This window comes from Gopherus flavomarginatus, chromosome 2 (assembly GCF_025201925.1).
Source record: "Gopherus flavomarginatus isolate rGopFla2 chromosome 2, rGopFla2.mat.asm, whole genome shotgun sequence".
Taxonomy (NCBI): Eukaryota; Metazoa; Chordata; order Testudines; family Testudinidae; genus Gopherus; species Gopherus flavomarginatus.
The window spans coordinates 42121556-42145609 of record NC_066618.1 but is presented as its reverse complement, the minus strand read 5'-3'; the positions used below and the strand labels follow the sequence as shown (position 1 = coordinate 42145609).

The 24054-nt window shown below is 42.0% G+C and overlaps 2 protein-coding genes across 3 annotated transcripts in view; both read right to left on the bottom strand.

The window, feature by feature from the left end:
• Nucleotides 1–24054, bottom strand: part of LOC127044584 (tRNA (cytosine(38)-C(5))-methyltransferase-like) — a 513024-nt gene that overhangs the window by 251546 nt on the left and 237424 nt on the right. The window lies entirely within an intron of this gene.
• ST8SIA6 (ST8 alpha-N-acetyl-neuraminide alpha-2,8-sialyltransferase 6) overlaps nt 1–24054 on the bottom strand; it is a 48176-nt gene that overhangs the window by 23647 nt on the left and 475 nt on the right. For both annotated transcript variants that reach the window (XM_050939624.1, XM_050939625.1), the window contains exons 2-4: nt 23849–23956; nt 10950–11045; nt 3245–3331 (exon numbers count right to left, since the gene is read on the bottom strand). In XM_050939624.1, the coding sequence (XP_050795581.1) occupies nt 3245–3331; nt 10950–11045; nt 23849–23956 (291 nt within the window). The remainder of the gene's footprint in view (nt 1–3244; nt 3332–10949; nt 11046–23848; nt 23957–24054) is intronic.

Here is a 24054-nt window from a genome sequence, read left to right as displayed (position 1 = left end):
AAGTAGTGGGGGCAAAAGACTTTCCTGGCTTTAAGACAAAGCTTGATAAGTATATGGAGGGGATGTTATGATAGGATCGTTAATTTGGGCAATTGATCTTGAATTACCACCAGACAGGTCTGCTCAATGGTCTGCGGGGAGATGTTGGATGCGATGGGTACTGAGTTGCTGCAGAGAATTCCTTCTTGGGTGCTAGCTGGTGACTCTTGCCCACATGCTCAGGGTTTAGCTGATCGCCATATTTGGGGTCGGGAAGGAATTTTCCTCCAGGGCGGATTGGCAGGTGCCCTGGAGGTTTTTCGCCTTCCCCTGCAGCGTGGGGCACGGGTCGCTTGCTGGTGGTTTCTCTGCAGCTTGAGGTCTTCAAACCATTTTTGAGGATTTCAATAACTCGGTCCTGGGATAGGGGTTGTTATAAAATTGGATGGGTGGGGTTCTGTGGCCTGCCTTGTGCAGGAGGTCAGACTAGATGATCAGATTGGTCCCTTCTGACCTATGAGTCTATGAGTGTTTTGACTGGTGATAAATAACAAGGGGAATAAGGCTGAATTTTGAGACAAGTGGTCTCATGGGAAAAAATTTCTGAGCAAGATTCATATGTAGTACTAAGTACTGGAAACAGTAGAAGTTCAGACACACTTTTCCTTACTGCCTCAGTCACTTATCATCTGCACTCCATTCAATTGTGGTAAAACTGTATCACAAGATACTACAGCTGCTGGTATCTCTCTGCCATAGTTAGCTGGAGGACGGAAGAAGAAGTAGGAACAGCCATGGGGATGGATGATATACCCAAGCATGTGACACAGTATGTCCCCCATTGGAGGCACAATGGCAATAACCAGAAGATAAGTGCCAGGCGTGCTGTGCACCCCAGTGGACAGTATAAAGTTGGTGGAAGTGTTGTTAGCACAGGGTAGACAGACACCCTGAAATGGAGAGAAAGAACATGAAACCCTTATCTACCTATGAGGCCTGGGCAAAAATTCATCATACAAAGGTGATTGGGGGTGGGGGGGGAGAAGGGAGAGGTTTGGATTTGTTTAGTGGCATTCATTGACTTTGAGAGGTGTGAGGGAAAGACAGTTCACCACACAGCTATCAGAACACTGACCACTGGTTGAGAATGAGAACAGTCCCACACTAAGCTGTAGGTAAAAGCCACCACTGAGCCCTATAAAGTATGAGCACTCACTGGGACAGTGCTGGAGAAGAACATTTAGACAGGGGGAAAGACAAGGATATAGCAAGAAGACTCTTTGTGCCTGTCAGTTTTGCACAAGCTGAGGCAGGTAGTGGATAGCCAGCTTACACCTTGTGCTCGGATCTGCCTGCAGCGGTGCCACTGGGGTTTGTGAAGCATAGAATTGCCAGCTGTTGTGTTTGGCCAAACACTTAAGTAAATATTTCTCTCTTAGATCCATACCTGTTCCTTGTACTAATTCACTCCCCCATCCCCTTGTTTGTCTTTGGCTCTGCTAGGATGCAGCCATCTGCGGAAGGCAGCAGAGCTATACTAGGGGAGATGTTTGCTGAACATTAGGCGGGGCTGTTTTCTAGTAACATAGGAATTGCCATACTGGAACCGAGCAGTGATTTATCTACTCTAGTACCAGTCTCTGATAGCAGCTAGTACTAGATGCTTCAGAGGAAGGTGCAACAAAGCTCAGATATGGAATAACCTACGCATGGGGGAAGATTTTTTCAGACCTCATTAACTCAAGATTAGTTTATGCCTGGAAGCACAAGGATTTACATCGCTTATAAAAAACGTATTTTATCCTATCTATTCTATTCTTCAAAGCTGCAGGGAAGAACATGATGATCCTGTAAAACAATACTAAACATGCCTGTGAGGTTGGTAAGCGCTATTTCCATTTTACAGATGGGCAAACACAGATAGAGAGAAGTTAAGTAGTTCGCCTTCGGATACCGTGGTCTAGCCATTAAAGGACTCCAGTGGATTAGAAATGCGAATGGCAATTTTAATCCTCCTTCTGATAGTAAGTAGCTGCATGACCTGATTCACGTCACATAACCTCTCTAAGCTGCGTTTCATCATCTGTGAAGTGGGTATGACTGTATTTAGCTAGCTCATAGGGAGGCAGAATGGAGTAATATTTGTAACGTACTATACAAGTGTAATGTACTATTCTGTAGAAGCAGAACTCAGTAGTTCCTTGCTCCCAGCCCTGTGCTCAGTGCATTGGACCAGTAGCCTATAAAGCAGGAACACATGGACAAACAGAATTAATATAGGAGATAGAAATAGACAAATGGGAATTTATAAGCAAAAGCAGCACTTTGACTTTTCATATGCTTCAGCATGAAAAAATTACCACTGTCCCAAAATTTTGTGAAAAGTCTAAATACCAGGGTGCAACTCTCGTCCTGTCCAACATTACACAATGTGGTGCTATTCCTCCCTCTCCTCGCTCAAAAGATTTCACCAATTTCTTCCAGCTCTATTCCCCACACAACTCTGCCAGTACATCATCATTTCTAAGCTGCTATTCTAGTCTCTTGCTCAACATTGATAAGCATACCAAAGTGTGTGGCAGGTTTCTAAGGGGCACAGATTTAGTTAGGAAGCAATATACTGAATCTTAAAGGAAAGCATATTTCCTCGGATGTGCTAAGAGATCAGAACTTTTGCAAGATTCTGAAGTGCTGGAAGAGCAGGATATCTATAAAATTTTAATATCCGGCTTCTTGAAAAGAACAGAAAGGAGAAGAAATTGAGATAAAAAGAGAGTAACTTGAACACATACATCCCATGCATAATAATCATCCAGACACCAAAACAAGTTAACTTATAGGTCAGTGATCCCATTTTATTTTGTGTGCGTGTGTATATATATTATATATAAATTAGACATATTTGATAGATAGATGGGGGAAGAGAACTTCTAATTTTATTACATTTCCTAAAAGTTTAGGAATTAATACAACTTTTTACAGTAAAAGTCAATCGGCCCAAATTTCAATAAGCCTATCCTAACTTACCGCTAGGGTAGAAAGCCAAATAATCACCTTAAGTTTGCTAGAAGGCTAGTGCATCCAACAGTTTTCTTAAAGTCACATTTTTCAGGAACATAACTACAACGTTAAGTGAGGAGTTACTCTACTACATACAAGAGGCACTGGTTTATTTGGTATCAATTTCCTGGGGAAGATCTGCACCATATATTTATAAAGCAAACCCTCGACAGATTGCTTTTTAAAGTTAACAACATTAGATTACCTAAATTTTATATATTCTTCTGGTCTTCTTTTCCATGTGCAGTTCTGTATTTTTGTCACTATCTGAAGGTAATAATCTTCAGAGTACCTTAAAAAAAATCAGATGCTATAATATGTATTCAGTTCCAGCTATAAACACAATTTCTCAAACATGGTTCATACAAAACAAATCCCTTTGTGAATTTCCATGACCCATTTTACCTCTGTGTATTGTAATACTACTATCCTCATTTAATTATTGCAACCTATTAAACCATCTGCTTTTACTTCTTTGATATATTATCGAACTTCTATTTTCAGAGTTTTTTCAATACACCTACAGATTCAGAACTTGCATATTTTAGATCCATTGGATCAATCAAAATGATCTCAACACAGGAGTCCAAATTAATATAAGTCTGTGTTATGCCAGAAAAACGCTTTTTCTTGTATTCAATGCTTTAAACTTTAATGATGGTTTGAGACATAGCTGTTGCAAACCAAGGGTAGCCTTACAATTCTCCTCTTATTCATTTATTTACTTCATAGATTCTTCCAAGATCAATTTTATTATCCAAGATATCAATATTTAAACATGAAAGATTGTTTGTAAAACATTTCTTAAGTAAAAATATCAAACCTGTATTTTATACACCACAGAATCAACACTACCAGGGCATATGGAACAAGAGTTTTTTTTCATACTGTAAGGAACCTTTTAAAGAGATTTAAGTTAGTGCATAGATGAAATACTGGAGAACATTTTATCAAAAGAAAGGAAAAAATTTCTTCTGTTATGGATCTCTGCTAGTACAGATTCCATTTGTGCTTTTTTATGTACTTGGAACCTAATGGAGTTGTGTGTATTTATTCTGTAGAAACAAATCTGATTTATGGTTTGGGTTTTTTTGTTTGTTTGTAATGTGACTACTAATTTTACAGGACTTTTATCTCCAGAAAACCTGTACCCAGTGTTCTTTTAGCGAAAAGGATTATTTTTGGAACCAGAGGGCAATAAGAGTGCCACAACTTTTATATGCAAATGTTTCTGGAAAAAAAAATTGCATCTTTCCTTTTGTTTGCTTGTGAAAGAAGCAGAAGTTGCTTAATGTGTAACGTTAACTGTCTGGTCAGGTTTGCCAGACTTTTAATTACTACCTATTTGCAAATGGAAAAAGAAAATGCAATCATTTAGGGCCCAGTCCAAAGACCCACTGTGGTTTGAGTTCATTGGCTTTGGATCAGGTCTTTAAAAACATACACAGTGTAGATCACATGGTCTTGAAATAAACATTTAAGTGCAATGAAAGAGGACGTGTTTACCAGAGCCCCCAGCTTATTAACAATGTCTAAGGAAGCCAATCATTTTTACTTAGCTGATTTTAGGAAAGTATCAGTTGTGTAAAATAGTCTTAAGTACAGTAATCATATCTAATGTTACATTTGCTTCCCTTTTAAGCAGCATAAAGTAGATGTTTCTTGGTTTTGTTTTTTAGTGCTGAAATCAATAAATAACTTTATTTAGGAGACTGGAACCTAAGGAGAAATTGTATAAATTAAGGGAAAGACTACAAATATGACAGAAAAAAATTACTTGGAACATTATTGTGTAGGGAAAAACCTATGAGAATCTGAAAGCAGATTCTTGCCTAAGGACAACAGATGAAGATCACAGTCTTCAGTGAAAAAGAGTACTGTCAGCTTGGGAAGAAATGCCATGGGCTGACAATATTAGAGAGCTTCAGAGAGCCATTAGGTATACTGAGGAAAATCAAAGCAAATCACCACAATGCCAGTTCCAAGGCCTCATAAAGGATTTAACATAGGACTGGAAGGGAACTCCTGGGTCACAGAGTCCAGCATCCAGACAATCTGGTCACATAAACCCATTCGTATCAAGCTCTATCTTAAAACTAGCTAAGGTTTCTTGCCCCCACTGTGTGCATTAGCTGTCCTTATAAAATGAGAGGGGCTTCTTAACTATATATTAAGGGGTTATGTGCCTCTGTCTGGAACAACACACCCACAATGTGCAGTCTTGCTGTGTTACTACTGCCTTCTGCTGGATGGGATCAGCCCTGCTCCAATACTTACAATCTCACTCTCTACTGGCTGATTTACAGAGAAGAATCCAAGTTAAATGAAGACCTGTGTTAATGAAACCCACCCCGCAGATGCTGTTTAGTAGACATTGTGCCTGTATATGCAGCCATAGATTGTTATAGGTCTCCTTTGCCAACTACTGGTACAGTGCCATCAGTTTAAAACGTTGGTCAGACCCATATATGTCCACAGGGCAGGATCTGACGATGCCTACAGTGTCATGATTCAGACACCATTTTGCCTGCATTAGTTTTAACATTTTATTTTCAGTTGCAAAAGCCTCTCTAAACACAGGCAATATTAAAAGAGTTTTTTTTTCTTTTGTGGGTTGGTTTTTCTGTTTTTAAAGACTGAACACAAAGCCCTTGGATTTGCTGCTGCTGGTTTCACAGCCTGGAAAACTTTGTCATCAGTCAGAAAGCCTATCTGAGCAGCACCTGTTAAAGAGGCCACAAATGGAGTAAATCCAAGATGGCGATAAAGGTTTCATTCCACAGCTCTGCCAGAATCTACACAGTTCTGTTGTCAAGTGATGGCCAAGGATATATTACCTCCTGCAGCGTCTGAGAATCAGCAGCACATGGCCAATGATGCCCAAAGGGTTAGTATTCGGCTACAAAGGTGGGAGAAGCTTGGGTAAGTTGGGCTGTGGCAGAATGTAGACAGGGAATAACTATTGCTCTTAGAACAGTGGGTCACACTTCCCCCTTCTGCTTGAAGGTCTATCACCAACATCCCAACCACTGCAATGACATGCCACCCTAGGAAACTCACCTATGTTAACTGATCCCTCCCAGCTAGTCAAGTGATTTCCCACCCCCCGCGGTGCCTCTCACTCATGTACACAGGGCACTAGAGGCGGAACGGCCAGGGTGCAATGTCTATTAGTACGCATGGTGGGAATGCCTGCAGACTGAGTCTCCTGCACTGCAGCCTGCAAGCTCTGGTGCACTAGCAGAAGGGCCACAGCCAGAAGTGGGTGATGAAAGCCCACAAGTTAGAGAAGGGAGACAGAAGTAAACCCCACCTATGACATGCTGAAGCTAAGCACCTGCCTTCAGAAAGACCAGTTCCTTTGGCAAGAATGCTAAGGAGGGGCTATGAAAGAGGAGGCTCTTGTGGGACAGAAATACAAAAGAAAAGAAGCAGAGGGAAATGCAAGACAAGGGATGGCTGCCTTATGCGTTTTGACATTATAAAGCTGCCAAAAGAACCATCATGTTTTTTAAACTTTAGGATGTGCCCTCAGGGCTTGCCCTAGAATAAAGATGGAAATCTTCCAGGAAACCCAACCCCTCAGGCCATCTATCACCACCAAGGCATGCTTGGTATAATAATACTTAGTACGTACTAGCATTTTTTAATTTTCAGATCATTGGACAAATATTAAAACTAGATAATTTATCCTGGTATGTATCAGCTCAAGAGGCTGAAATGTCCAGATTACTACTGAAGGCACTCTGGAATGGCAGTACAAATCACTGCTGGCAAGGAGTATGTGTAAGAGGTAGATTCAAAGAGCAGCCAGCTATGGAAATTGAGTTGCAGCACAAATAGAGCAATGCAATACCCTGTTCCACAAACCCAGCTCCTCTTCCAGCCTTCCCAATTCAGTATCTGCCTCCCACAATCTGCACAGCTCCTCTTTTCTCAGCCACAGAGAGAGTGGGAGGCATTAGCACTCTCCCAAGCTTTGCCTATAAACCAAGCCCCAAACACTTGAAATGCTGAAACAAGTCACTGATCTAAGTAGGTTGTCCAGATATTGATCATCTGAGGATCCCTCTTCTTTCCGAGTGCTTTGATCAGCAAGTGTAAAGGGTAACAATGTTGACAGTTATATTGTTGTCACTAAGTTTCAGAGAGAACACATGTGAGATGACTAATAAGGACAGTTTACACCTCTCTTGGTGCTATCAGTTTAGGCTGACAGCAGACACAGCCCATTATCACTGTATTGGTTTACAGCCAGCTCATAGTCTGAAGAATACCTATGCAATCATTAAGGATGGTGACCAGACTCTTTATAAATAAAAGCAGATTCTGAAGCACAGAGAGAGACAGAAAAAAAAAATCTCCAGAAAGAACTACTACTTGCTGAGCCAGCTGCATCTATTAAATTGTGGCTTGGCTACTATTCCTTCTGATTACCACCAGCTGCATGGGGAAGCAGTACCACCACTTTAGTGCTTCTCCATCCACCAGGGGATGAACAGGCCTGGGAATACTCAGCTGGTGGGAAGGAGCATTAGTGGGAGGAAACAAAGAGGAGTGTAGTTTTGAGATTAGGACAACAACAAATAGGGTAGGTGATCATAGAATCATAAGAGTTAATGATTCTAAGGAATGGTAAGAGGGAGAACAAAATAAAGACAATGGATTTCAAGGTGGCAGACTTTAGCAAACTCAGGGAGTTGGTAGGTAAGATCCCATAGGAAACAAGTCTAAGGGGAAAAACAATAGAAGACAGTTGGCAGTTTTTCAAAGAGACATTATTAAGGGCACAAGAGCAAACTATCCCACTGCAAAGGAAAGATTAGAAGTATGGTAAGAGACCACCCTGGCTTAACCAGGAGATCTTCAATGATCTAAAACTCAAAAAAGAGTCCAACAAAAAGTGGAAACTAGGTCAAATTCCAAAGGATGAATATAAACATAACACAAGTATGTAGGGACAAAATTAGAAAGGCCAAGGCACAAAACAAGATCAAACTAGCTAGGGACATAAAAGGGTAAGAAAACATTCTACAAATACATTAGAAGCAAGAGGAAGACCAAGGACAGGATAGACCCGTTACTCAATGCGGGGGTGGGGCAGTATCATAAACAGATAACGTGGAAATGGCAGAGATGCTTTATGACATCTTTGTTTCGGTTTTTACCAAGAAGGTTGGTGGTGACTGGATGTCTAACGTAGTGAATGCCAATGAAAATGAGATAGGATCAGAAGAGGCTAAAATAGGGCAAAAACACGCTAATAATTACTTGGACAAATTAGACATCTTCAAGTCACCAGAGCCTGATGAAATGCATCCTAGAATACTCAAGGAGCTGACTGAGGAGATATGAGCCATTAGCAATTATCTTTGAGAAGTCATGGAAGACAGAATAGATTCCAGAAGACTGGAAAAGGGAAAATATATAGTGCCCATCTATAAAAAGAGAAATAAGGGCAACCCAGGAAGTTACAGACCAGTCAGCTTAACTTCTGTACCTGGAAAGATAATGGAGCAAATAATTAAGCAAGGAGGGGTTGCAAGTGCTTTGAAGGATAGGATTAAAATTCAAAAAGATCTGGACAAACTGGAGAATGGTCTGAAGTAAAAGGATGGAATTCAATAAGGACAAACACGAAGTACTCCATTTAGGAAGGAACGACCAGTTGCACACATACAAAATGGGAAATGGCAGCCTAGGAAGGAGTATTGCGGAAAGTTATCTCGGGGTCATAGTGGACCACAGGCTAAATATGAGTCAACATGTTTTTTGCTCTTGCAAAAAAACCAAACAATATTGTGTCCAGTTCTGGGTATCACATTTCAGGAAGGATGTGGACAAATTGAAGAGAGTCTAGAAAAGAGCGACAAAGTGATTAAAAGTCTAGAAAACATGACCTATGGAGGGAAGATCGAAAAAAAATTGGGTTTGTTTAGTCTGGAGAAAATAAGAGCGAGAGGGGGACATACCAGTTTTCAAGTATGTAAAAGTTTGTTACAAGGAGGAGGAAGAAAAATTGTTTTTATTCACCTCTGAGGATAGAGCAAGAAGCAATGGGCTTAAATTGCAGCAAGGGAGTTTTAGGTTGGACATTAGGAAAAGCTTCCTGACTGTCAGGGTGGTTAAGCACTGGAATAAATTGCCTAGGAAGTTGGTGGAATCTCCATGATTGTCTAACCTGCTCTTAAAAATCTCCAAACACCTGTCAAGAATGGTCTAGCTCAGGGGTCGGCAACCTTTCAGAAGCGGTGTGCCGAGTCTTCATTTATTCACTCTAATTTAAGGTTTCGCGTGCCAGTAATACATTTTAACTTTTTTAGAAAGTCTCTTTCTAGAGGAAGTCTATAATATATAACTAAACTGTTGTTGTACGTAAAGGAAATAAGGTTTCAAAATGTTTAAATGTTTCATTTAGAATTAAATTAAAATGCAGAGACCCCCCGGACCGGTGGCCAGGATCCAGGCACTGTGAGTGCCACTGAAAATCAGCTCGCATGCCGCCTTTGGCGTGTGTGCCATAGGTTGCCTACCCCTGGTCTAGGTAACTAGTCCTGCCACAAGTGCAGGGGACTGGACTAGATGACCTCTCAAGGTTCCTTCCAGTTCTATGATTCTATGGAGACTAAAGAGAGGAAAGAGCCAGCGCAGCAATAGGAACGGCTGAAATGGAGGGAAAAGGTGACTAAGCGCAGGAGAGTAGAGTGACCAAGAAGGTGGTAGAGGAAAGACTGAAAAGTCAGAGAAAATCCTGAAGTTTAAGATAGATATGGGAAAAGAGGTTCAGTCGGAAGGGAGACTAGTGGGAAAGGTAGAATTAAAAACCCTAGATGAAACCATTTTAAAATGAATTAGAAGTTGATTGAGGGAAAACATGGAGACTGATAAAAACAGGAAAAAGCAGCATCAAAATTTGAACAAAAAAAAAGTGTGGGGTAGAGACAAAAAAATAAATGAAAAATGTTTTAAAAACTGATTTCATGGTGCTTTCCAATGAAGCAAAGTTTAAACATTTCCAGGCCTTTGACTGGGCAAAGATTGATAATTTTTTTATTATTTTATCTAATTTGCATATCATTTGTCCTCTGTGTACAAATAAAAGGCTACAGCCATGATCTTGCAGATATTTAAGCATATGCTTTCATAGTATGGGGAGTGGGAGAGGGGTGGAGAGATGGTATATGCAAAATAAATGGGCCACTTCACCATTTCCTGCACAGAGAGGGGCAGAGGGGTCAGGAACCTGAGCCAGGTTGATGTCTGAGTCTATATTCCAGAGTCTACAGTGTCTACACTAGGAAAAATATATAAGGTTTTTAACTGAACTGGTGCAGTTTCACCAGTGATAGTCAATGATGAACACTGTAAAGCAGAGGAGATGCTGGTGTCTGTGTATACAATGGAACAACTAGTCTCCTGGGGGTAATACTACAGTCACTATAGGTAATTCAGTTTTTATATTAGCTCATTGCTAGACCTTTTCTGAAGAGAATCCACTTATTGTGATTGTGTATTGGCTTGTAAGAATGTGAACTAATCAGGAAAGGAAACCCCAAAGGAAAAATGTGCTTCTCAGATTCTGTCAGGGTGATTATTTTTTTTAAAGACCCTAGATTGAAGACGAAGAAATAGAAGTCTCCCTCTCATTTGTAGCTGTGAATGAGAAATCTTCTTGACATACTATTTTTTGTTTTCTTTAATTTAGACCAAGAATAAATCCAGTGGATGCTACAGAGAAAAAAAAAAAGTACACACACAAACACAAAAAACAGCCAAACACTGGTTACATATTTTCAGTTTGCTGTTTTATGGTTTTACATTAATGTCACTGAGAATTATGTGCAAAAGACAAGCAGATGCTTAGTCTTCTATTCAAACCAAACACAGCAGAAAGCAAACCAAACACCTACCTTTTCTTCTTGATAGATGAAGACCAAATGTTGTCCTGCATCTCCTTACATTTTGAAGCCTGTTGAAGTTGGTAAATTGCATTTCTGAGAGTTGTTCTGTTGAAAAAAAAATGAAAATCTTCAAAAGATAGAAAACGCTCTTAGCAACCCCCCAGTTAATTTGATGTGACAATGAGATTAATAACTGCCATAGATTCTGAAAAATATTACTAATGAAGTCTGAATCGCTTCTGCAGAAGGGGAGGTGGTGTTCTTACCAGCAACAAGTTTGATTTAACATAATCTCAGTTCATATCAATTGCCTTGTGCCAATTCCAACGTAAATCAGAAATGTAATTAAAAAAATAAATGGGACTCGGAAGCAGCTTGAACATTACATTTTGAAGATGTAAAAATATTTTTACAATAAATATTTAAACAGAGGGTGGTTTTCCAAAGCTGTTGCTAAAATGCAATATTCAGGAACAGCTGCAATTCAAAGAAAACTGGGCAACTTGGGGAGGCTACGAAACTGGATGTGGAAATTTTCACCTGTAGGTAGCTAGTTTTTAATCTAGTGACTCAAGATTAGTATTTCCCCCTTGTTTTCCAGGATAAGATGATGTTATTCATGTGACCACATTTTCTTTATACATCCCTCCCTCCCCAGCCCCGAACTTCTAAGTATGTCTCTTGTTCCTGATAGAAGATAGACCCGTTGGTTATTAAGCCTCTTTGGGTACAGCTACACTGCGTTTTAACACACATGGAAGTGAGTCTCAGACATGGAGGCTGGAACTAGGGGTGCTGGGGATTCAGCACCATCCCTGGCTTGAAGTGGTTTCCATCATATACAGGGTTTGCAGTTTTATTCAATGACTTTCAGCACCCCAGCACCTATGGTCTCAGAGCTGCACAGACGTTCAGACTCAGACTCTTAAAATCACCCCAACTTTAGAGCCCAATTCCGGCCCATGCCCCAATATCTACACAAGCTGTTTTTAGTGCCATAGCTGTAGACCTGGGCTCTGAGACTCACTGTCGTGGATTTTCAAACACAGTATAGATGTACTCTGAGATTGAGAACAGCAATTCTCTCTGGTATCCATGTTCTATATCAAACAATATCCTCCTCTCTATCATCTCTTGCAACATTTTTCTTCCCTCTGACATGAGGTTTTTTGCTCCACTGACCATAATTTCTCGTTCTCTACACCCACTCTTCTTCTTCACCGATTCAGTGGGAGCCCACCAACATGTTCATACACTAACTGACCAACATTAAGTTAACAGACTTTTGTATCCAAACACTTCAAAACTGTCTGACTCTCTAAATTCACCTTCTGGCATGCTGGACCCTAAATTATCCCCTTTAATGATACTAAACACGTTTGCTAGACCTAGGTGAAGATATTCCTATTCCAGCATAGAAAACCAGCCTAAACAATAATAGCTTCTTAAAGAGTTCCCTTCTGTCACAGGAAAGGCCAAGACCCTGTCTCAATAGGCCACTGGAATGAGAAAGAATCCTCTGTGCTTATTGATACTATATAAATTAATTATATGAACACCCTTTTTAACAATCCGGTAGTGTGGGCCAGATCCTTAGCTGTAAATCTGGCCCTTTGAGTGCACAATTTGTTCACCCCTACACCAAAACTAAGACATTCTTGCACAGTGTGAGTTTCTAGAGATTGTGTAGCTCTGATGCTCAGAGCATACTTGCACAGATCATGGTTAAAGGTGTGTAGCTTGTGCACAGATGCTGTGTCATTCGTTCATGACTGCCTATGTGCAGGTGCTTTCCTGAGCAACCCAATCTAGCTCTCAGAGTCAAGGCAGCCAGGCCACTGCAGTGCATACATACTCATATTCTAGCAATTAGCATGCCAAGGGCTTCGTACATTTCAGCCTCAAGGCTGATGAACCAGGAGTGCTAATGTTGTTCCTGCACCTGTCACCATCACTGGGATGTGCAGGGCCCAATCCTGTCTTTGGGTGCACACCAGGCTCACAATGAAGTCCTTGAGAGGCCTGCGCCACATGTCAAAGTAGAATTTGGCTCACTCTGTGCACACATATACTGAAGCAGGGGCCAATCATGCAGTTCTTACTCAATCAGAACTCCCTTAAGAGTCAGTGCAAGTCTTACTCAGGTAAGAATCACAGACCAGCCCTTGCTTGACTAAGCAGGAATAAACAGACTAAAAGTAAGCAGTAACAATATTTTGGTACTAGGCTATGACAAGCACTTACATGGCCAGGCAGCAGGACAGATAGGGAGTAAGGAGCCTTTCCTCCCCCAGGAGAGGGCACATAAGGGCTGGGCAGAATTGCAACCATTTGCCTGGAGACCCCAGGAAAAACTCACCAAGAGTTGGCTGGCTGTGATGGGGAAAGGGAGCATACTGCATCCCTAAGAGGGAAGTCACAGACTCCACTTCCCCCTGGACAGAGAAGGGGTTCCCCCAGGAGCACATCCAGGGTTCTCCTTGGGAAGCTGCAGCTCTACACACACTTAAATTCCACAATCTAGCTTTGTTTTTTCAACTATACAGGGCACCTAACAGACAGACAACAACAGCTGGTATTACTTGTTATCAACTCAGTGGCTGATTTTGGATATGGTTTCTTATGTTAATACTTCTTTTGGAAGAGTGGCATACAGATATAAGGACAGCAGATTTTCAGGGCACTGAACTCAGTACAGCATGCATATAATAAATGTTCTGTCAATACAATTCACACACACAGGTTTAGGAGGTTTACTAAATGAGGTCCCTTTGTCCTGGTTCTCATAAGAGCTCTGCACACATGTGCTTAAGCAGCTTTTGGTTAGCCCAAATTTACAGATGTAGATATTTCTTTCAAAACACAACCAGAATGACACCGCAGAAAAATAAGTGAAATACACTGATGCACTGTTCCTCTCTTTTGTTTCTGTTGTCCCTGTTACTGCTGTGGTTGCTAAAAATTATTCTTATACTGCAACAATTCAAAGCACAAATGGGAACACAGTCTATGATTAATTATATCAAAACCATCTTAAAAAAGAGAAACAATGCTATCAGCCAAATGCATGCTACTGGTGCAAACGGTCATTGCTTATAACCAGAGATATGGGGGAGACTGGATGGTGGAACTGTGCTAAGGACAGATCTTGGAATATTCAATAAAATGTTGTGATTCATCTACTTGCTTGGATGCTATCACCATGGAAGAACACAGTCACAAGTGTTAGGACACTTACAGCATACGAGGGGGGAAAAGCTGCTTCTCCAGAAAGAATGAAGGGGAACACACATTGCAACTGGGAGATGTAGTCCCCAGTTTGAGTAGACATACATGAGCTAGCTCTGCACAAAATTCGCAGCATGGCCATGTCAACACAGGCGGCAGCTTGGGCTAGCTACTCACATAGGTACCCAGGGGGTCAGGCAGAGTTGTACTCAGGCAGGCGAGCTAATGCCACCACCTATGTAGCCATAGCCACAGTGCTCTTTTTAGCACACTAGTTCAATCAAAGCTAGTGCAGGCATGTCTACCTGAGCTGGAAGTTATACCCCTGGACGCAGCGTAGACTTACCCTGAGTTGTTACTCTACCTCTGTAAGGGAGCACTTTTTAGGTAGACACCCTCACAAGTCAGCCACAGAGAACTGAAAACGTAGGTGCCACTTGTCATTTCAGTTAAGCTGGTGTAAATCAGAACCTTTTCCATTTATGTACATGGAGCTTAAGTCTGATCAGCCTAATCAGGCCCATGTCTGTTATATACCAACTGTTTGTATCCACCGGCACACAAAGCATTATCCACAGAAGCCTCGAAGTTCAAAACAGGACAAAAGTGCTCTCCAAATACAGAAGACAGAAACACATACACAGCCACAGAGGATCCAACAGCAGCTGTTCCTTTTTACAGCTGATCATGTACATGGGACCCTCCTCATCACATGCTGACAGTGGTTTTTCAGAGATACACAAAAGCCACTGGTAACAATTGGTCTTACTTTGCATTAGTTGGTTTCCACATAAAGTAAGGCTGGTTCAAAGTCAAAGTTGATACTCTGCCATTGGCTTGTAGCTAGTACTCAAATGCTTGTGCGAAGCCTGTTCAAACAAGTTCTGAAAGCTGACCTGCTATGTTTCCTGTCCAGAAGAAATCACGCTCTGCCAGGAAGAGCCAGTCAGAAAGGTGATCTAACATGGCATTGTTTCAGGTAGACTGATCATCTGAGGCACATCTCATCATAACATTAACACATCACTATGCAAGAACTGATGTTCTTTCAAGGAGTGAACTTCAGCTCTATACAGAGAGACAGCACGAGGGCCTTGGCCCTATTTGGTCCCACTTAAGCACAATCAGTTTCAAGCAAGTTGCTTTCCATCTTCAGATTCACAAACTATTCCTTCCTGTTGGACAAAAACAAGTCCAAAATGGCTGCCTTTGTGGTTACTTCCTCCACCTTCCAAAACAAGAAGTTGTCGTCAATACATTCCAAGAACTTATTGGACATTTTATGTTTTGCCATATTACCTTGCCAGCAGATATCTGGGTAGTTAAAGTCCCTCATTACTACAGGTCATGTGTTTTGGATTTCTGTTATCTAGAAATGCCTCATCTACCTCTTCCTCTTGGTTTGGTGGTCTATAGTAGACCTCTGTTTTTCTCCACTTTTATCTTCACTGAGACTTTCCACTGGTCTGCCTCTGACCTCCTTCTGAACCTCAGAATGAGCATATATATGCTTGATGTACAACACAATATCTCCTCTCTTTTTTCCCTTTCTGTCCTCCTTGAACAAGCTGTACTCCTCTATACCAGTATTCCAGTCATGAGATTTCTCCCACCAAGTCTCTGTGATGCCAATTAAGTCATAATTTATCTTATGTACTAATACCTCTACTCCTTCACATTTATTCTCCAAAATGCAAGGAGTATGGGGAATAAACAGACTCCACTCACACCACCTGGTTCCTCCTGTGGCTCTCTTTGACAGGTACATGCAAGCCACATTCCCAGCAGGTTACCAGAGTCAAGACACCTATCTGACCAGGTCCCCCACAGGTGCAGGCAGAGGAATAGCTAGCAGTGGCATTGGCAGTGTGCCATTTTCCTCCCATTGCAGGTTCTCCCTTGTAGAGTACCAGCAAGTTAAGGGGGAGAAAACAAACCCACCTACCCACACTTTCTCCATCTGCTGGTGAGCTTAGCTGGCTAACCCCTTTAGTCTCCCATCTGCCTTCATCTTATCAGTGACTAGCAACATCTGTGGTTTTTAAGGCCTGGGCCCTACACACAGCTGGAATGGGTCACTCACCGCTTCTCACTCAGCCCCCGCTGACCAGTGGCCTATCCAAAAAACTCCACTGCTCTCATTTCAAACAGTCCTACTAGAAATCAGATGCTCACCCACCCACACCCCCAACCCTATGATTCTAACTGCAGGACAACCTAGCCCAGACAGTCAGCAACCAAGCCTAGATTTCACATACACCAAACACAGAAAACCTACCAAACTCAATGGCATGTTCCCAGTCTTTTCCCCGCTCAGGTCTGTATAGCACAGAGAATTATTAACTATATATTGTTATTGCTATTGCTTTAATTTAGGGGAATAAATAAGACAGAAGTGCCCTTGAGCTAACTAACTCCCTTAGTCTCTCAGGTGCCTTTGTCTTCATACTACTGTATATGTGCCTCTTTCTACCAGATTTGGCTACTGAAAACTGGCAGCCTGTTTGTGAATATTCTTGTGTCTTATCTTCTCCCTAGTAGACACATTTAATTTTGAATCTTTCACGGTGTGTTAGTTAGGTTATTAGAAACCAATAATCCACTCTTCCATAGCAAGAGTGTTATGAAACTGTTAACTCTGCCACCAATTTAAGTGAATTAGATAATGAGAATACATTGATGTTTTTAAGGTTCATGACACTTTGATTAATAAGGCAATATGCAATCTAAATGCTTTGTGAAATGGACTGTAAAAACTACTTTATCAAACCACAGGAGCACTATTTGCCTTATAATATTAATAATGGCAACTGTGTAAAAGGCTGATCTTTCACTCCTTATTCAGGCAAAATTTCCATGAAACTTTAGCTTGGATAAGTAATGTTACAGCAGGTCCTAAATATCCCTTAACTCAATGGCACTTTGGTAGTCCTTCTGTTGCACTGAACCAGTGTCATATTTAGTATCAATATTTTTTCTTTATAAAATCCATAAACTAGTCAGAGAACATAGCAAACAATATTCACAGTCTACTAGACTAGTGAAGAGAATATAATAAGGTGATAATACTGAAATGGTATTATAACAATACAAACTCGACAAAATGACAGACAACAACAATTTCGCTTTGGCTAAATGGACTGGAAGAGGCTGAGAAACCGCTCGTTGGTGTCAGAACAGAAATGTGTCCTGGCAGGATCTTACAATAGAGCTTCTATTCATTTAGACATAGCAGGTACACTAGGTACGTCCTGAAAATACACTTCTCAAGTGGGTCTGCACATATCATTGAGGAGGGAAGTTACAAAACATTAAGACAGCAGCAAAATTAGTCAGCAAGGGTGGCAGCTCTGCTAATCTAAACTGAAGTTTATTATTTGTATTACTAGGTTACGATTCGTAACCTTGGTAATCAGCCTATCCCACCCTCCACCCCACTGATACAATATTTTGACAGAAGAAAGAACGTATTGGACTCTATAGCATAGTTCATTATTATCATGATATAGTTATTTATTTCCTAGCCCTGAAAAATGATCTGCTATTGTAGAAGAAAAAAAACGGAGAAAACAAGGTTGTGATACGATGTATTAATTAATTCTACCTTATCCTCCCTGCAAACATCTCCTTTCTCCCTGCTTACTCACAGCTCTTCTAACGCCTTTGCCAATTATCCGACCAATCCAATGACGTAGGTCATGTTTGTTATAAAACAGACTTTTGTGTTGAAAAGATAATGATGCTCAAGACAAAGAAAACATTAAGAGGTGGTTTAAAATTGGTGCCACATAGTGAGTGGTGGCTGGCCAGCTCTTTGCTGCCCAGTCATCATTTCTATTAACCTAAATCTCTGCATTAGTTGTGTTTTGAGAAAGCTGTCTTCCCCTCCACTGGCATGGGCTGATCTTATTTAACTGCTTCTTATTCTAGTTGGTCTTTAAAGCAAGGTTGCTGCTATCAAGAAGGGAAGAGGTTGGTGTGAGACAGTGGGCGTGGGAAAGATGTCTGACTAATAGCAATGGAATGATGACTTTAATAATGGAGCATCACAGGGAAGATTTCCCTGATGTTCTGCTAACAGTGCGATGTATTGGGCTCTGAAATAATCTCCCAAGAGAAGTGGCAGAATCCCCATTGCTTGAGACTAGAAAAACTAGACCAGGTAAAGCACTAGAAAACGTCACGTAGGGAATAATTCTGCATTTTTTAAGGGGATTGACTAAGTGATCTAATACGTCTTTTCCATATCTACCTTCTATACAAGGGGTGGCCAAAACTTACTGACCCTCTGAGCCACATCTGACAATCTTCAGAAGTTTGAGAGCCGGGGTGTGCTGGCTGGGGCTTGGAGCTTCAGCCCCATGGGAGGTACCTGCCAGGACTCAGGGCTTCAGCCCTGCTCCTGCTGAAGCCCTGAGCCCCAGCAGGTGCACCCTGCTGGGCAGAAGCCCTGAGACCCCTCCTATTCCTGCTGGACAGAAGCTCCTACCCTATCACCCTGCTGCACAAGCTCCCCCACTTCCTTGGTAGGTGGAGAATGGCGGGGGAGCAGATGTGGAGGCACCGCGAGCCACACTTAAGCAGTAAAAGAGCCACATGTGGTTCACAAGCCACAGTTTGGCCACCCCTGTTCTATACTCCTGTAGAAAGTGGGGTGGGAAGGTGAGGCCAGAGTACACTGGCCCTTTAAAACTGAGGAGGGGAGTCTCCAGGGACTGTACTGCAAAGATGGTTGTTGTGAATTTCCCCCAGAGAGAATGAGAATTCGCATGGCTGCTTTGGGCTGTGCTTGCTGCATTTCCGGGAAGAGCCTGGATTCCCAGCAGGCATATGGGCAAGGAACAAACCCCAGGGAGAGGTCATGTTCTGTTTTTGGGGTTTGATTCAATACTTTAGTTTGGTTGCCTTTTGGACCTTGCCGCCAGACTTCTGGGGAGAAGTTCTCCAGAGGTATGCCTAGGAAAGAGACACATGCCACTTGGGGGAGAGGCCGTAATATTTGTTTTTAGAACTCCATCACCATGGCCCTCTAGGGACACCACTTGGCTGCATCCACCATCCATGAGGTCCCTAACAATGATCTGACTCTATCTGGGGGATAGCTGGTAACACCCCATCAACACTTGCCTTACAACTGAGATTAAAAACCTGTCACTGGTCTTCCCACATGCCTCCTGTCCCCTCTATTTCTTTGCTCTGGTTGTGACTGTGCTAATAGCACGTTAAAATTGACTAGACTCCCATTCACTGAAGCACTCTGAGTCTACCAGCACTTTCAATTCAACGTGACACCATCGCTTAGCACACAGAGCTGAGTGGCAGGAAAGCACAACACAGAAACGAGTTGGGAGGAGGAAGAAAGCAACATAAGGAGTTAAGGGGGGGGGGGAGAAAAAGAAAAAACAAAATAAAATAGAGTATATAAAGCAGAGAAGAGAGAAGCAACAAATACATAAACCTCAGCAGAACAGAGGACATCTGAGAAATCACTTATTAGTAACTGAGAGCAGGAAGGAATGAGAAAGCAGGCAGAGAGGGAAAGAATACAGAAAAGGGAAACAGGTGACAAGACCACAAAAGGAGTTCACACAGACTGACTAAATGCTCCACATTGTTAACATTACATGTTTTGTTGCATCTGAACTTTAAAAAACTGAAGACATTTGGAAGACCTAAATTCAGGGGGTGGGGAGGGGGAACGTTTATTGTTATAGTTCTCCTGGCATCCAGCCATTATGGCCATGAGGCAGTGTGCCTCAGTTTCCTCATTCACACACAGCAAAGCAGGGTTTTTTTTATGGTTTCTCTGCTGTGATAAGCTTTAAACTTATTTACAGGTATTTGAAATAATAGCATTATCATAAGGTTTAACATCCGTGTCAAAATTCTTATCCTCGAAACTTAATATTAGTACCAAAATTACAAGTATCTTTATGATACCACATCCTCTGTTCAGATAGTGCAGTTTTAGATTAGTTTGTTCGTTACCCATGGTGTCCTTTGACTCTCTCCCATGTAATCAGTCACTGGCTTTTCTTTCCCTCTAGTGTTCCCTCGGTGTGGGCTCTTAATTTAATCATGTTTCTGGAATTTTGGTGCCTTAGGATCTGGCAAGATAGGTGTTCAGGGGGATTCTGCACATTGGCTGGCCCTTTGGTGAGCGATCTCCCAACCCCAGGACTGTACATATGTAGAAAATCCAGCTTCCCTTTTGGGGTTACCCTGTGTTTCCCCCTTCCCTGCCCCCTACAGGGCGGTGATCTGTGCTCTTTGGGCTGGATGTATTTACCCTTTGATCAGATTCACCCTTTTCCAGCAGCTTTCCCATAACTGCTCTCTGTGTCTCACCAGCCTGGGGGAAAGCACACACACACACACACACCCCACCCCCTCCGAGAGTTGCGTAGTCTGTATTCTGGCAGACTACTGCCTGGCAATTTCCAGGTCTCATCTCCTCTGCTGTTAGAGGCGTTGGAGCTGCATCTTGACGTAAAGAGACACAGTTACTTTCCAAAAACTTATCAGGAATAGCATCCGGAAAAATTGGGACCTGGATTGGGGTACCCTCCATTACCCTTTTCTCTGTCCCCAAGAAGTCAGCTGTGTGAACCCTCTCCTCCAGGAGGTCAGTTACACAGTTCCTTCTCAAAATCTGGGTCACAGATTGAGTGCCTGAGTGCACAGATGCTGACCCAGCCGTCCTCCTTGTGTCCTGGGCATCTTGCCCCAAGTAACTAGTAAGGAGCCATTCCTGTACCCCCACTATTCCTTCCCCATTTTCCTCCTTTGGGCCCCCTCCCAAGACACATTTCTCTGTGTTCTCTAGGAAGGGTTTTGTCTTTTGTTCAGCGGCAAAGCTCTGCCAGCTAACAACTGGGGCAGTTTCCTTAATTACAGACAATGCCTCTCAGTTACAGACAATGCCTCTCCTGGGTCTGAGGGTATGCTGCCTCCTGCTGGGAAGTAACTAATCTCAGCCCCTCCCACAGTTGGAAGCACCCTGCTTCCCTGGGCTACAGTGTCATAGGAAACTTTACCCACCTCGGGTTTCTGAGACTCCCTGCCCCTTCTCTGGGCTCTCCTCTGGGACACATTGCTCTACGGTCCCTAAAGCCTGTTCTGCCTCTGGTTCAGTTGCGACCTGCTGGTAGCTAACAACCTCGACAATTCTCTCCTTGGCAGGCATTATACCCCCTTTCCTTCCTGTGTGCAGCTTCCTCCCTGGCTGCCTCTCTTTCTTTTATCTCCAGTTCTTTCAGTTGTAGTGATCTCTGGTGCTTTTCTACAGACTGAAACCTAAAAAGCTCCAACTTTTGCAATTGCTTCACTGATTTCACTCATTTTCCTGCTTTCCTGTTCTTATTTCTTTCCAAAAAATAAGCAAACAGGAAATAACAAAATTGTGACCTCCTCCTGACTGTTCTTAGCCACTGCACTTTTGACTCACTTAAAATCACAAATACCAGCGCTTAAAGTGTGAACTTCACGTGGAGCAACAAGCAGTACAACAAAAGCTCGCTGCACCACTGTGACGTTCCCCTCTGGTGTTATCTGGACCGGTGATCTGCTAGGCCTCTCCAGTCCTTGAGTCTGGGAGCCAGCCTTACCCTGCTCTGCTGTGACAGCCCTCACAGCCTCTGGTATGTAAGCTGCTCCTGACTACTTGCAAGCAAATAACACTAGCCAATATCTCCAGTCCCAGACACAACCGTGGGAACCTCTGACTTGTAGTGTCCAGTTATGCCCGCTGGACACTGCAAGCTTATATAAAAGTTAGTCAATTTAACAAAGAATTTTATATGTACCACGCTTGTTCTCCCAATGCAAACCAAACACATTGTTTCCGGTAGAATAAACAAAACAGATTTATTAACTATAAAGGCAGATTTAAGTGATTATAAGTCAAAGCATAACAAGTCAGGTTTGGTCAAATGAAATAAAAGCAAAGCGCATTCTAAGCTGATCTTAACACTTAGGATATCCTTAAAACTTAGATGCCTCTCACCACTGGCTGGCTTTTCAGTCAGGCTCTCCCCTTTGATCAGCGTTTCAGTTGCTTGGTGGTAGTGGAGTCTATAGATGTAGGTGGAAGAGAGAGAGCATGGCAAAATCTCTCTCCCTTTTATCATCATGTCCTCTCTTCCCTCCTGGCTTTGCCCCCCTCCCCTTCAAAATCAGGTGAGCATTACCCATCACAGTCCCAAAGTGCCCAAAGGAAGGGGGTGACTCCCTCTAGAGTCTCACAGATTCTTTTGTTGCTGCCTAAGCCAGTGTCCCTTGTTTCTGTGAGGGTGGTCTGGGTTTGTCCCATCCATGCCCAGATGAGGTGTGAACTGCCTCTCTGTTCTTGGAGAGTTTTTGCCTGGGCTTGCTTTAAGTCACGAGGATACATTTTCAGCCTCCTAACTATACACATGAAATTATAACCTATACCCTTACTATAACATTACTGTAACAATTACTATAACATCACTATAACAACTATGCTCAATGCATTATGAGCCTTCCAAAGACACCCAACATGACAAACTTTGCATTGGATACCACACAATCATTTTATAAAAATAAACATGGGGGTGTTCCCCTGAGGTACAGAGCGTCACAGGTTGGTTTTCTTGGTAAGAAATATTGAATTGTCCACATTTACACAGTTAGAATGAATAGTAGGACTAGCTCCATTTGTACTGACTGAGGGGAAAGCATTTGTAGTTTGAACCAAAAATTTCAGTTAGATTCTTTAGGTGAAATCCTGGCCGCACCGAAGTCAATGGGAATTTTGCCACTGACTTGAGTGGAGCCAAGATTTCACACTTCAAGCTTGAAAGCCAATTGCTAAACTCTCTCTAAATTATTGTGTGGCTTTTTGGTCACCCTACCTGTTGAGATATAGATGCTAATTAGAACAGCTGTAATGTGAATATGGCTAAATTAAGTAAAATAAATAGTGGCGGGGGGGGGGGGGGGAATCCAGATAGCAGCAGCTTTTGAATGACTAATATATCAATTCTGCTACCCTTACCCATGGTGAGTAGTACCTTATGCTGTGAGCAATCTCGGATACCACTGAGTGGCAAACTACGGTTCTTGGTTATAAACATTCAAGTCCTGCACTTCTGAAATGACTCCTCCCCCCAGCTTATTTTATTGACTATACCCTTATTAAATATTGTGATATAAATTAATGGGCATGATAACAAGGATCCACAAAACGATTCAGAAACAGCAGGGCACTCGGGACTAAACCATGAGACTACGTGTGGAAGAAGATGCTACTCAGTGTGAGTAAGGGATTTCAGAATCTGGCCCTAAGCTTATGTATTTTAAAGGGGAAATCCACATTATGAATAAAGTGTGTGAAGATGAATTTTTTAAAAAAAATAAATGACAGACAGACCCACATTTTTGGAGAAAAAGAAAAAAAATGCTCAAAACAAATTATAGAGCACTCTTTGCTTTGCTACACAAAAGCAGCCACAGATTGATATTTGATGATACCCAGTATGGAGTAGTCCTTTTATTACATTGCAAGCCAATTTTCTTGTTGTAAGATACTTTAAAAATCTCTTTTGATCAAGGCTTATAAAAGCAAATGGCAACTACAGTGAATTCTTGCTGTATAGAGCATTAATATCACAATCATAAATCATCCGAATACTGAATAAGAAATAAATAGCCTGTACCTGTTCTCGGTTTGAGTAGCAAGCTGGACAGATGTTAAAGGGGACCTGAGTTTTCTCAGCCCTTTAGGTGTGACATCAGTAGTTGATTTGGCCTCCTCCTCCCAGCTCCTAGTAAGCAAGAAGGAAAATAAAGTTGTCAAACACTGTAATGAAACGTTACCATGCGTGAACCGTTCCCTCTCCATGAATCATTAATACACTGCAAA